Consider the following 14,907-nt stretch of genomic DNA (forward strand, 5'->3'; position numbering starts at 1 on the left):
TCGCCCCTCCCCGTGCCGTTGTCTCCTGCGCCCCGTCCCTTGCCTCCTTCTCCTTCTGTCCTCCCCGGCCCTCCAACACTCCCCCCCCTGCCCCCCCCCCCCCCCCCAATGAAAGCTTAGAAGATGCTTGCACAGAAGTTTCTCAATCCAGGGAGGCCTCATCAGAGAGCACTTTTGTGAAGATGGGGTTGGGGAGAGTCCTGCCTGCAAAAGCCACTCCCTGGAAAGGCTTAGGCTGCTGTAAAGTGCCCTGGGCACAGGCCAAGGGAACATTTGTCCTTGTGTCTGGAGTGACTTGAGGAATGAAGTGAGAAGCAACGACATGTAGAAATAAAAATTCAAGAAATCTGTGTCTATTCAAGGGACCAGGAAAGCGTGCTTCGCTCTACTGCAAGCGGGGACAGAGTTTAATTCACACTGACTAGCTGCGTGACCCTGGGGAAATTAATTAACCTCTCTGAGTTTTGCATTCCTTGTTTGTAAAACAATGGGAGTCGTGAGAGAAACCAGCTCACAGGTTACTGTGGGCCTTAAATAAGGGAAAGCAGGTAAATTGCTTAGCACGGTGTCATCGATGCCAGTGATTCCTCTGACTCGCATGATTTCTCTTTTTACAAAGCATCTTCTTCCTTCTTCCCCAGTCAAGGTGAGAATGTTCATCGCCGTTTCCCATGCTTATCTGATATAAGAAGCATCTCTTAAAATGAAGTGCCTCTTCCATATCTGTACGCCCACGTTCATCACAATCTTTTTCACAATAGCCAGAAGGTCGAAGCAACCCAAATGCCACTGATGGACGAATCGATAAACAAAACGTGGTCTGTCCATACAGTGGAATATTATTCAGCCTTAAAAAGGAATGAAATTCTGACACACGCTACAGTGTGGTTGAACCCTGAGGACTAAATGAAATAACCCAGTCACAGAAGGACAAATCCTGTAAGAGCCCACTGATACGAGGCACCTAGTCAAATTCATAGAGACAGAAAGAACGGGTGGCTGGGGGAAGGAGGAAGAGGGAGTTTTTATTTAATGGGTGCAGAGTTTTAGTTTGGGAAGATGAAAAAGTTCTGGAGATGGGAATGTGAATGTATTTAATGCCACTGAACTGTACCCTTAAAAATGGTTAAGATGCTACATTTTATGTGTATTTTATCACGATTTAAAAAATTAAAAATAAATAAACAAAAAAGCTAAGGACCTGCAAGGATTCTTTTTGGGGCGGGGGGAGGGGATTGTAGTGATGGCTGTGTAACTCTGTAAATATACTAAAATTGACTGAATTGCACGCTTAAAATGGGCAAAGGTTACGTTATGTAAATTATATTTCGCTGAAGCTGTTAAAAGCAAGCAAGCAAAGACATGCGTTCATGAGGAGCCTGTTAGAGGTGATGGACATGTTCGCTGTCGTCCCTGTGGTGATGGTTTCACAGGTGCGTGCATATGCGACAGCCTATCAGATTATACACTTTAAACGTGAGCAGTTTATTGTGTCAGTTATATCTCGATAAAGCTGTTTTTGAAGAGAGAAGTCTAATATTCCATACATGAATGAACTCTTTTTTATCAAACAATGCCTCTTTTTAATGAGCATTTAGATTTTGAATTTTGCACCCCTATAAATAAGTTTTCAATCACTATGTAGGAAAAAAAGAAAAAAAAATAATGCAGATATTGCTTGCCCCTCGCCCCCACTGGTAAGCCCTAAAATCAGAATTTTCCAGGGAGGGGGCCTGGGAGCCTGTAACTTTTCTGAACATTCCGGAAAAATTCTCGTAATCAGACATGGTAGAGAAACACAGACTCAAACTTCGCAAACTGAGAATTATAGACACGGGGTTTAAAATTCCATTTCCTTTGGTCCCTAAACAAATCTGTAAATACGCCACACAAATGATTCTAAATTGGGGTTTCTCTTCTGTCGGGGGTGCATGAGAATCACCAGGGGGCTTGTGAGAATGCATATCCTCAGGCCCCGCTCCCAGGGGTACATGTAAGGTTGCCAGATTTATGTAAACACATGAATAAATAACATATAATAAATAAAACGTAGGGGACCCAATTAAATTTGAATTTCAGACAAATGCCAAATTTTTTTAAGCAATATTTGGGACCTACTTATTATACTAAAATATGATTTTTCTTTACTTGAGATTCAAATTTAATTGTATTTTATCTGGCAGATCCAAGTCTGAGTCCCCAGGCCTGGAGTGAGGCCTGGGACCTGCATCGGTGGTTCACTCTGTACATGATTCTGATGTGGGGGAGTCTTAGAAGCTGTGGCGAGAACCCCAGGTCAGCCCTTCCGGGTCAGGAGCCCCTGCTCAGGGCTGCCAAACACACTTTAATGTTGGTCCAAGGAGGATAAGGCATCTGAGCAGAAGCAGAAAAAACAACCACCTCAGATTTTCAGAGCCAGAAGTGATGGACGTGGTTTTACGGCCCGTGTGGCCTGTGGGATGCTCTTAATCTTCTTGGGGTGCACATTTAGGGCTGCTCATGGCCCTAAGCCCCAGGATTCTGCCCAGAGCCTCTACATTTTATTTGTTTATACGCAGCCTTGTCCCAGAAAGAATCTTAAGCTGAAAGATCTGAGTTCATGTGGCGTTCTGGGTGGTGGGGAGTGAGATAATCATGCCACCTTTCTGGGACGCATATGACAAGTGTTAATTATGGGCGCTGTGTTAGGAGTTTTACCATTATAATCATCTCTTTCAGCCCTCGAAGTGAGCCTGCAAGGTCACTGCTGCCACTGACCCCATCTTGTGGGTGAGGAAACCCCGGTCCCGAGAGGTCCAGTGGCTTGCTCCAGAGCACACGGAGTGAGCAAGTGGCCGAGCTGGGATTCTGACCAGAGGCTGTGCCACTGACCACTGTACCGGCCTGTCTCCCTGTTTCCGTGTGGCTGAGCTTTGGTGGGCAAGTTTTGTGTTACATTCAGCTTAAACTGGGCCATCCTTCAGCCATGATCCCAGGAACACCTCTGACTCAGGGTATAAAGCACCTGCCGCATGGTGCGCATCTGCTTGAGGCGGGACACCGACCTACACACTTTACAGACAGACATTCTCTCATTGCCACACAATGTTGAGAAGCCCAGGCATACAAAGAACCCTGGCTGAGGTCACAAACCTAGGAAGCTGCATCTGCCTAGTAAGGAAGCATCTACCTCTGAGTTTTCAAAAGCACACACCTGCTTTCCACCTCCCCCCACCAAGCTTCGCGTTTTCAGGAAAACCTTTGAGTTCCGTGCCGGCCCTAAGAAAACTCTCCCGTGTAATTCCACAAAATGCCCAGAAGAGGGCGCGAGGACTCGCTCCTCCCAGGACCCACCCAGGTGGTTCTGAACTTTCGCAGCATTCGGTCTGGTGGTGCCAGCGAACACACATTGTGAAACGAGAGCACGAGAGCGTCTTGCTCTGGACGAGCTCCACCCTTGGCTGTCTCCGAGCCTCGAGCCTCGGGCTGCACGGAAGGCGACAAGGCACAGCACCTCCGCCCCCACTCCCTCGCAGGGGAGCCTGGACTCACCGAGTGTGGGTTTTCGATGACCAGTTCGTAGGTCAGCCCTCCAGAACCAAACCTCAGGATATCTCCGGGTAACAGCTTCACAGCCACGTTCTGAATGTGGCACTCGTTGACGAAGGTGCCATGGCGGGAGTTGAAGTCCTGGAGGACGAAGCTGCCCTCAGCCTCGCTATACTCAATGAGCGCGTGATGGTTGTCGATGTCAGCCGACTGAAATGGAGGAGGAAGGTGGTCAGCAAAACAAGAACGATGCCGGGCCCGCTGTCACTGGGTGCCAGAATGTGCCAGGTGCCTCGCCTGGCTGGACGGTCACCACAAACCTCATTTCGAAATGAAGATGCTGAGGGTCAGAGAGGTTAAGTGACTTGCCCAAGGTCACACAGCCATGGTGAAGCTGGGATGTGTGCTCTCTCTGACTCCAGACTCAGGTGTCCAAGTTTGCTGGGTGGGGAATCGGGGGACAGAGAGGCCAAAGAGACTCAGGGGAGTCTGAATGGGCATGTGCTTGGCTAGGCAACTGGCTATTTTCTATTTCTCTGGCTCCACACAGTATGCTTTTGGTTGTTCCGAATGGCAGGATAGAAGGCAAAAATGGCCCAAACATAAACCAGAGAGGTCAGTTGGCAAGTGACAACTGTCCATTTTCCTGCAAGGAAAATGCCAAGTTCATGGAATAGAGTATGTTAAGGGGAGGTTTTGTCATGATTGTTGTTCATTAGTCCGTCCTATTCATTTGAAAAATAACATGTTCTTCTTAACATTGCAGAAAATGAGAACTGGAGAGAAGTACAAAGAAGAAATTTCAGATAAATGTTCTCTCAATGCCGTGCAGTGTTGAGAAGCCTCTACATACACAGAACCCTGGCCGAGGTTACAAAGCTAGGATGCTGCAGAGTGCTCGTCTGCCTTAAAAAAGGCTTTTATTTTAATGCTTACAATCTTTTTTAAAAGTTTAAACAGAAATTGAGATCATGCCACACAACACAGTTTTATAATTACCTTTGAAAAAACCGTGATGTACAATGAAGAGTTTCCCATGTGATTAGTTATTTCTGTTGCTTCTTAAAAGCCTGTCAGAATTTATCTAACCCAAGGGGCCTGGTGTCACAACATTTCCCCAAAAGAAAGAGACCCCAGACAGTATGTCTGTGAATCAGCAGTGGGAGGAGAAGGTTCCCCCATAATCACTTTAATACAAAGGGCTGCAGGGCACATGTGAAGTCATCTGTCTTTTCAAGACACTGCCTATGAGACATCAACTCTAGCCCAAGACTTTGAAATTATTTTCTAAGTTTATCTTCTTACAGCGTCTTATCTAACTTTCATACAAAGAGTACCTGCACTTAGAAATCTATGCTAAAGTCCCATAATATAATAACCAAAACATTAGTAGGATGCATTAATTTAACATTACATGCCAGGAAACTTGCTAAGTGCTTTACTGCATTATTCCATTTCATCTTCACAATAATCCAAAGGGATAGGCCTTCTTTTTAGACCTTCTTTTCGTAGATGAGGAAACCGAGGCACAGAATTATTAAATTTGCCCAAAGTCATCCAGGTTGGCTAGCCTGGATTGTACCCAGGTCTTCCTGATTCAAATGTCTGTGTTTTTACCCACTCGGTGAATTTCTTTTATCTAATTAATTAATTAATTAATTATTATTTATGCCTATAGCACCTGGTCTTCCTAGGTGGTCTCTCCTCCAAGTACTAATCAGGCCCGACCCTGTTTAGCTTCCGAGATCCGACATTAGGCTCGTTCAGGGTGGCATGGCCGTAGACCATGGACCATGGCTCGAACCCAGGACCTTCTGCGTGTAAAGCAGATGTGCTAACCACTACCCTATGGAACCATGTCTGTGAATTTCTATCACTTTGGCACTCAAAATATTGTGTGCCAAAACATAGACAGCAAGAGTAGCTATATTAATTTCATATAAAGCAGACTTCAGAGAAAGGAAAGTTATCAGGGATAAAGAGGGGAATTGTGAACTGAAAAAGGGGGGTCAATTCTCCAAGAAGACATAACCATCTTTTATGTGTATGTCCCTAACAATAAAGTGTCAAAATATGTGAGGCAAAAACTGATAGAAACGCAAGGAAAAATAGACAAATCCATTTTGATAGCTGGAGACTTCAACGTCCCTCTATCAGTAACAGACCCAGCAGAAAATTAGTGAGGATAAAGTTAAACTCAACAGGACCATCAATCAACTGGACCTAATTGACATTTATGGACTATTTCCTCCCACGACAACAAAATATATATTCTTCTCAAGCTCACATGGAACATTTACAAAGGCAGACCACATTCTGGGCCACGAAACATACCTCAACAAATTTAAAAGAAGAAAAATTATGGAAAATATATTCTCAGATTACAATGAAATTAAACTAGAAATCGACAGCGGGAAGAGAGCTGGAAAATTCCAAAATATTTGGAGATTAAACAGCACACTTCTAAATGGCTCAAAGAAGAAGTCTCAAGAAAAATAAAAATTATCTTGAACTAAGAAAATGGAAATACAGCTTATAAAAGTTTGTGAGATGCAGCAAAAGCAGTGTTTCAAGGGAAATTTACAGCATTGAATGCATATATTAGAGAAAGAAGAAAGATCTAAAATCGATAATCTAAGCTTCCATCTTAGGAAACTAGAGAAAAGAGAGCAATATAAGCCTACCTCAACCAGAAGAAAAAGAATAAAAATGAGAGCAGAAATGAATTAAATCAAAAACAGTAAAACAATAGAGAAAAATCAATGAAGCCAAAAGCCAGTTCTTTGAAAAGACTGACAAGTCTCTGGCAGGCTAACCAAGGAAACAGAGAAAATATAAATTACTAAGATTAGAAATGAAAGAGAGGCTATCACTACTGATCCCATAGGTGTCGAAGAATAATAACGGAATATTATGAACAAATCTATGTTCACAAATTCAATAACTTAGATGAAATGGACTAATTTGTTGAAAGATACAGTCTATCAAAATTCATATAAGGAGAACTAGATAATCTGAATAGGTCCATATCTATTAAAGCATTTGAATCAATAATTAATAACCTTCCGAAACAGAAAGCACCAGGCCCAGACTGATGAATTCTATCAGACATTTCAGGAAGGAATGATACCAGGTCTCTACAATCTCTTCCAGAAAATAGAAGCAGAGGGAACACGTTCTGCCTCATTCTATGAGGCCTACATTACTCTGATACCAGAACAAGATAAAGATATTACAAGGAAGTAAAACTACAGACCAATATCTCTCATGAACATAGATGTGAAATCCTCAACAAAATATTAGCAAATCGAATCCAACAATGTATAAAAAGAATTATATACCACAACCAAATGGGATTTATTACAGGTATGCAAAGCTGGCTTAACATCTGAAAATCAATTAATGTAATCCATTGCATCGACAGAGTAAAGAAAAAAGACCACATGATCAGATGAAGAAAGAGCATTTGACCAACTCTAACCCCGATTCCTGATTAAAAAAAAAAACAAACTTGGCAAACTAGGATTAAAAGGGGGAACTTCCTCAACCTGATAAGGAACAGCAATAAGAACCCTAAAGCTAACATCATACTTAATGGTGAGAAATTACAAACTTTCCCACTAAGATCAGGAACAAGGCAGGGATGGCCCCTTTTGCCCCTCCTTTTCATCATGCTGGAAGTCCTAGCTAATGCGATAAGACAAGAAAGGAAATGAGAGGCATACTTAATGGAGAAGGAAGAAATAAAACTGTCTTTGCAGATGACATGATTACCTATGTAGAAAATTCCAAAGAATCAATAACAATATCCCAAAACTCCTGGAACTGATAAGCAGTTACAGCAAGGTTGCAGGATACAGGTTAATATACAAACATCAATTGTTTTCCTATATACCAGTAAGGCAAAACTGAAATTTTAAATTAAAAACACACCACCGTTTACATTAGCATTGAAAAAAAAATGTAGGTATAAATCTTACAAAATATGCACAAGATCTATATGAAGAAAACTAATAACATATTGATGAAAGAAATCAAAGATCTAAATAAATGAATAGATGTTTCATGTTTTATTTGTAATTTCTTAATGACATATGATGTTTAGCAACTTTTCAATGCTTATTTGCCATCTGTGGTGAAGTGTCTGTTCAGATTTTTCATCCATTTTTAAATTGGGTTGTTTGTTTTCTTATTGTTGAGTTTTAAGATTATTTATTTGGGATACATATTTATAGCAGCTTTGCTCATAATTGCCCCAAACTGGAAGCAACTCAGAAGACTTTAAAAGGTGACTAGATAAATACACCGTGGTACATTCATTCACACAATGAAACATAATTAGTGATAGAAAGAAAAAAAAGACCTATCAAGCTATGAAAACACATGGAAGAACCTTAAATACATATTGCTGAGCACAAGATGTCACACTGCAAAGGCTGGATGATTTCAACTGCACGAAATTCTGGAAAAAATGAAACTGTGGAGACAGTAAAAAGACCAGTGGTCACCAGGGGCTCAGGTGGAGGTGGGGAAGGAAGACTAGACGAAGCCCAAGGGGTTTAGGGCAGAGCAGCTACACTGCATGATACTGCAGTGGTGGATCCATGTCATTACGCATTTGCCCGAACCCACAGAATCTACAACACCAAGATGGAACCCTAACGTACCAATATTGGTTCATCAGCTGTACCAAAATGTACCACCCTGACACAAAATGTTGGTAATATAAGCTCTGCGTTGGCATTTGGGAACTCTCCATACTGTCTGCTCGATTTCCTGTAAACCTAAAACAGTTCTAAAAAATATATTAAAAAACAAACAAACAAACAAACAAACAAACGTTGGGTCTACGGCCATGCCACCCTGAACAAGCCCGATCCTGTCTGATCTTGGAAGCTAAGCAGGGTCGGGCCTGGTTAGTCTTTGGATGGGAGACCACCTAGGAAGACCAGGTGCTGTAGGTGTAAAAAATAAAAAATAAGGGATTGTAAGCTGACAAGGTCCTTGCAATCTGTGAGGTCAACCGAGAGTTGCCTTGCCTAAAAAATAAACAAACAAATAAATAAATAATCAAAAAATAAAAAAAATAAAAAAAAAAACGTTGACACACACCAGTTATTTGGGAAGGACCACTGCTTCATCACCATGCCCACTGATCTTCGTGCTCTCAAGCAAATAAATAAATAATCAAAAAAATCAAAAAAATAAAAAAAAACGTTAACACACACCAGTTATTTGGGAAGGACCTCTGCTGCTTCATCACCATGCCCACTGATCTTCGTGCTCTATGAACCCATGATGACCCGTCAAAGACAGAAATTCTATGTGTTGCATCTCGTTTTTCTCTTCCCAGGCTTCATTACTTTCAGTTCCTCAAAAGCTGCCGGAGCCATTATTAAGAAATCAAAGCAAGCAGGAAATTTTGAATGACTCCACAACAACGGGGTGAGGTTCTGCCACATGTCAGGCCAAAAGAGAGCTTCCTAGTTTTGCCCTGTAAGACCATTTACTCCCTCCCCTTCCTTGGAAAATTGCTAAAAGCTACTATTTGATGGAGCCCCTCAGTGTTTCAATACACTGTGTGTGTGTGTGTTTAATCTATTTCTTTTTACCTTTCAGTTCTTGGTCATCCCATCCCTCACTCCATCCCCCTCACTGCCTCAGGAAAGGGATGTAATGCAGAAATAGTAAAATCTGGGGTTTTCAAAAGAATGAGAATACTGGGAAACAAGAGGCTCTGGTCAGACAGTGAGTCTGGGAGGAGAAGCAAAGGGGAAGTTCTCGGCTTCCCTCCGTCAGCCAGACCCTGGAAGCCTTGAGGAGGGGCGAGGCCTGACAAGAAGAGGGTTTCCAGCCCCCCAAGCCTCCCCGCGTGACATCAGGAAGGCCGCTTCGCCTGTCTATCCCTCAACTTCCTCATCTGCAAAATGGGGGAGGTGATGGTCCCCACCTCGCAGGGACTAAATGAGTTAACACACACGGAAGTACAAAGGACAGTGCCTGGCACAAGGCAGCCTCAGTAACTGTCAGTTACTCCGGCCGTTAATATTCCCCAGCCTGGCGATGGCTCTCTGACCATTCTCCTTACTCTCTGGCCACGGCCAGGTCTCCATGCTCAGCTCCTGTCCCTTCGTCTGCCCCTCAGATGCTACCGCTCCCCAAGAGTCCAGCATTTCCTTCTCACTCCGTCCACAGGCGGGGGCCGCTGCACCACCCCCTACTCTTGGATGTCGACTTGCCACCTTGAGTCTTGCTGACCTCCACCCTCCCATGTGACCCTCCCACTAATGATGTTATCACCCTCCCAGCTCATCCTGGCCATCTTTTCCCAGGCCCCTGGCACTGACTCTACTGAATCCTCTGAAAAGACATCAAACCAGTCCCGTATCACCACCCTCTCCCCCATGGCAACAGTCGGGGCAAGAGATAGTGTCAAAGGAGGTGGAGGTGGAAAGAATGGTTTGCAAAGATGTCCACGCCCTGATCCCTGGAGCCTGGGAATACACCCCATTATGTAGGCAAGAGGGACCTCGCAGATGTGAAGGTTGCTAATCAGGACCTTATGAGGAAGATTATCCTGGACTATCCAGCTGGGGCTCATCTAACCCCAGGGGCCCCAGAAGGCAGAGGGGTTCTCTGGCTGGAGAGGTCAGAGATTCAAAGCCAGAGGAGGACTTGACCTACTGCTGCTGGCTTTACATGAAGGTGGCCATGGGACACAGAATGTGGGCAGCCTCTCCAGGCTCAGAACAACCTCTGACAGCCGGCAAGGAGATGGGGACCTCAGTTCGCAGCTGCACAGATAGGCTAGATTCTGCAAACCACCTGAGTGGCCCTGGAAGCAGGTTCTCACTAGCCAGTCTGCATAGGAGCCCGGGATGCCGACACCTTGATTTTGGCCTCGTGTGCCCCGGAGCAGAGGAATCAGCAGAGTCTACCCCGACTTCTGACCTTCAGACCGTGAGATAATACATTTCTGTTGTTTTAAGTAGAAGACAAGTACAATAATCAAGATTTAGAATATCTACAAATACGATATTTACCCCCGCCAGTAATTCTCAGTAATTCAGTCTCATAACATAGCCACTGTAACCAGCCTCATCACATATGTATAGAAATTCAACAGGGAATGGCTGCCTGAGACCCTACAACTGACAAAGGCAGAACCAGGCTCCAAACCAGCCATCCAGGGCCCAGGTCATGCATTTGACCGCTCTGTTCTAAGGGCTGCTCTATCTGATCTCCCACCTACGTAACAAAGATCATTAATTCCTTCCCATCTTAAAAGCCTTTTCAGAGGGAGGTTCCATCTTCAAACAAGTTACATGTTAAACACTTAGCGTGGCTTACATTTTACACTGTTGAAGTAAGAACGTCCAAGCCTGGAGAGAATTTTTAATGAGCTTATTTGAGCCAAACTGACGACATATGTCCGGGAGCAAGATCTCAAATGTTCTGGAGAATAACAGCTTTGCAACTTCTTTTATGTATTTGAAATTGAGGAGGGAAGGGAAGGAAATGGATGGGGGGGCAGGATAGTTAACAAGATCAAATGCGCTCTAGAGGGTTAATACCCCTTCGAAGGGTATTACTTCTGGGCTTTCAAAGCTGTGTTAACCTAGATGCAATAGAACAATGGGCAGGGCTGGCTTAAAACCTTTCACTAAAGAAGTTACAGGCCTGACCACTCACCAGGACCTGCCTGCCCAGTTAGGAACTGAAGATCAGATCACCCTGTGAGGTCGCCTGCCACCAACACATTGCCACCAACATGCCATCAAGCTCTTTTCTCCCTGGAGGAATTGTTCACCAAACACCTCCAGAGTTTAACACACGCCCTCTCAACATCTGGGGTGTCCTTTCCTGCCTGCTCTGCCTGGTAAATCCCCAGGCTTCTCTTTATAGAGGCAGCTCAAGACTAGTCTACTCTGAGGCACCCTCTCACCCTCAGACAGGGTTCCTGTGGGGCCTCAATTTACAGCCCCAAGTATTGTCGGCGGAAAGCACGGGGTCAACATTCCCTTTTTACTCAAATCGCTCACTAGATGGCGCCACTCCGGTTTCTTGCGTGAATGCGAACCATGTGAAAATTGATTTTATGTTTCACTGACAACTCTCATTTCGGATTTCACACTACAAATCCCCTAGCTTAGACAACTACCTTATGATCTCAGTTAACGCACATGGAATTTCAGATATTTAGATTTTTTTTTTTTTAGATGTTCTCCGAAGCTAAATTTACATCCAAAGAATGAAGTGTCTTTCTTTAGAAGCTTTGGGTCAGCCTCTCTCCTCCTCCGACTATGTGACTTTGGGCCAGTTACTTAACCGTTCTGAGACCCATTTCCACATCTTAAAATGAGCATTAAAATGATGATAGTAGTTCCTACCCCACAGGATTGTTTGAGGATATAATTCTGTAAATGCATATACAGAACTGACACAGCCTATGTAAACAAAGCCATGCAAGATACTTCGAGTAGCCTATAAATGTGTGCTGTAGCTGTTTGTATTATTTGTGTTTTCAAAAAGGTATGACCTTTCACCTCACATCCGTGAGAATGGCTGCTGTCAAACAACAACAACAACAACAGCATCATCACAACTGCCAAGAAATGAAAACAACGCAGTGTCCGACAACTGATGAATGGATAAGCAAAATGTGGTAGGTACATATGATGGAGCATTATTCAGTCTTTAAAAAGAACGAAATTCTGACACATGCTACACAACATGAATGAAACTTCAGGACATTATGTTAAGTGAAATAAGTCAGACACAAAAGGACAAATACCGGATGATTCTACTTATATGAGGTTTTCTAGAGCAGTTAAATTCACGGGATGGTAAATGAACTGGTGGCTGCCAGGGGCTGGGGGAGTGCGCAGGGCCACTGGGTTTCAGTTTTGCAAGATGGAAAGAGTTACAGAGAAGAGTGGGGGAGATGGTCTCACAGCACCGTGCATGTATTTGGTGCCGCTGAACTGCATACTTAATGGTTAAGAAGGTAAATTTTATGCTCTGTGTCTTTTACCACAATAAACAGATGAGAAAAATAAGGTGACCATCTATCCCTTCTCCGTTTTTCCTCTTGGGAGCCTTCCACCTGCCAGAGGGAAATTAGGCCCATACCTGCTGGGCCCACACCCATGAAGCCAGCTCCCATTTCCAGCTGCCAGTTCCCCAACAGGGGAGAAAAGAGTTCCCTGAGGGCTGATGAGACCAGATGGGTTGACTCCCTAGAGCAAATACACTCTGGGTGTAGCCTAGGGTGAATGTGGGAGCTGAACCAGGCAGGAAGGCGAGCTTCTGAGTGCAGACGGAGCTGGCAATTGCACCCCCGGGCCTGTTCCTTTCCGTGGATTTCTGTGGAGACTGAGATGGGTAAGAATCCTTACATAGCAAAAAGTTCACTCGTAACAGAGAAATGCAAATTAAAATGACAAAGATACCTCCTAGATCAGCAAAAATCCAATGGGTGGACAACAGACTAGGCTGGGGAGGGAGGTGGAAACAGACACCCACTGCTGTTGGGACACTGACTACATCTGTCAACCTCTGGTGGGCAGTGTGGCAACATCCACCAGAACTACAGATGTATATGCCCTTTGACACAGCACACGTACCCATATGTCCACGAAATGATGTAAACAGGGCAGGTGCCAGGCAAAGGGACAAGAGTCATATGGCTGTATGGGTTCTGGTGTATCTGTTAGATCAGCCTGCCCCATGACCCAGATCCCACATGGCAACGGGCTGACACGTGCTAGAGAGATTGTTCCAACAGTGAGAAAGGAGCCGGCTGGCAGGAGGCCACTCACAGAGGCAGAGGTGCAGGCGCGGGCATTTCATCCCCCTGGCATTTTGGCCCCGGTGTTTCTCCTCCATCTCCACCCTCCCGGCCACTATACCGTGCTGTCTTGGTTTGTCCTATAGCTCCCTCTTTAAGGGGATCCCGGAACCTCCCCAGTGTGGGGCCCGGCGAATTCTTGGCGAGGGGCTGGAGTCAGCCAGCTCTCTACTGTTTACCTTTTGCTTCTCTATTCCTCAAAACAAAGTTTATTGAAATAGCACCCTGCCCCCCGCAAACAGGAGCTCCCACGACATCGACAGGGAGGAAACGCAGGTGATCAAGGAGGGCGAGGGAGGGGACACTGATGGGGGCTCTCGAAATGTGCTCCATGAGATGCCACACCCCCACCGGAACCTGAGGAGCATGGAACTGTGAGGGTTTCTGGGCCTCACCCCAAACCCGCTGGCTCAGAATAGGCTCTTTCATTCCAGGGGTTGTTTAACAAGTACTTTTATACATGTGAAAAATTCAACAACCACTGGCTTTCGGTGTTTCTTCATTCTGGAAGAATTGAGCCCCTTTCTCAGTCAAATTTAGATAGTGTCTACATCCAGCTCTAAAAATTACAGTTCGCAAGCCACATCGGATCAAATAAATTATAATTTATAAGACTTAGCTCTGAAATGAGCAAGGCCGAGGCTTCCCTGCTATGCACGATGGGAGAGGGGAGATTCTGAACAGAGCTGACTGCCAGTCTGCATATGGCAGCCAGGACGGTCAGTTCAATATGCAGGTCTCCCCCTTGCTGGAAACCCTTCGGTGCCTTCTTCACATTGCTCTTCAGATAAAGGCGAGAATCCTTATGTGGCACAAAGGAGGCCTACACGTCTCTTAGGTCTCCTCCTTCCCACTCTTACTTAGGACACACTGGTTTTCTCTTGGTCCTTTGAGCTTCCAATATGCTCTTTCACCCCAGGGCCTTTGCACACGCCGTTGCTGTGCCCCTCGTCGAGTTAAGTCCCCTTTGTCTTCTGTATTCCTTTCCTTTGGAGCCCCAATGTTGGCATGGAACTGTACGGGCCTTTGTGGGATCTCTAACTTACTTCTCTGTCTCCTAGCAGTTTCCTGACTGTAGGAACCATGCCCGATTCTGCCATTGCTATGTCCCCAGGACTGCCTCAGTGCTGAGGCTCCAGGTAAATATTTCTGGGATGAATGAGTGACAACAACAGCCAAAGCCGAGCTGGCTACCACAGGCTTCCTATTGCTGTTAGGGAACCAAACTCCTTACAGGGTAGGGAAAAAAGTCTGGAGGGCAAAACCCTATCAATATCAGTATCGACTTTCTTGGAGCCAGATGATTACAAGTGACTTTAATTTTCTTCCTTATACTTTCTCCCAATTTTTAAAAAAACAATAAGCAGGTAACTACCTTCCATTATTGGAAAAAGTAAATGATGTCAAAATATTATGACATCGACAATCGAAACAATAGGTCAGCCTTGCAAAAGAGTATAAATCTTCAGAAGCGTGACTGCCTATTATTTACGATTTACTCAAGTAAATAAAGCAAACATTCTCTTTCC

The 14,907-nt window shown here is 44.5% G+C and overlaps 1 protein-coding gene and 1 pseudogene across 1 annotated transcript in view; one reads left to right on the plus strand and one right to left on the minus strand.

The window, feature by feature from the left end:
* Positions 1-14,907, minus strand: part of FHAD1 (forkhead associated phosphopeptide binding domain 1) — a 110,160-nt gene that overhangs the window by 88,326 nt on the left and 6,927 nt on the right. Inside the window, exon 3 of the mRNA XM_025048631.1 lies at positions 3,532-3,738. Within this exon, the coding sequence (XP_024904399.1) occupies positions 3,532-3,738 (207 nt within the window). The remainder of the gene's footprint in view (positions 1-3,531; positions 3,739-14,907) is intronic.
* Positions 8,374-8,492, plus strand: LOC112481848 (annotated as a pseudogene).

The sequence above is a fragment of the Pteropus alecto genome, unplaced genomic scaffold (genome assembly GCF_000325575.1).
Source record: "Pteropus alecto unplaced genomic scaffold, ASM32557v1 scaffold125, whole genome shotgun sequence".
NCBI lineage: Eukaryota > Metazoa > Chordata > Mammalia > Chiroptera > Pteropodidae > Pteropus > Pteropus alecto.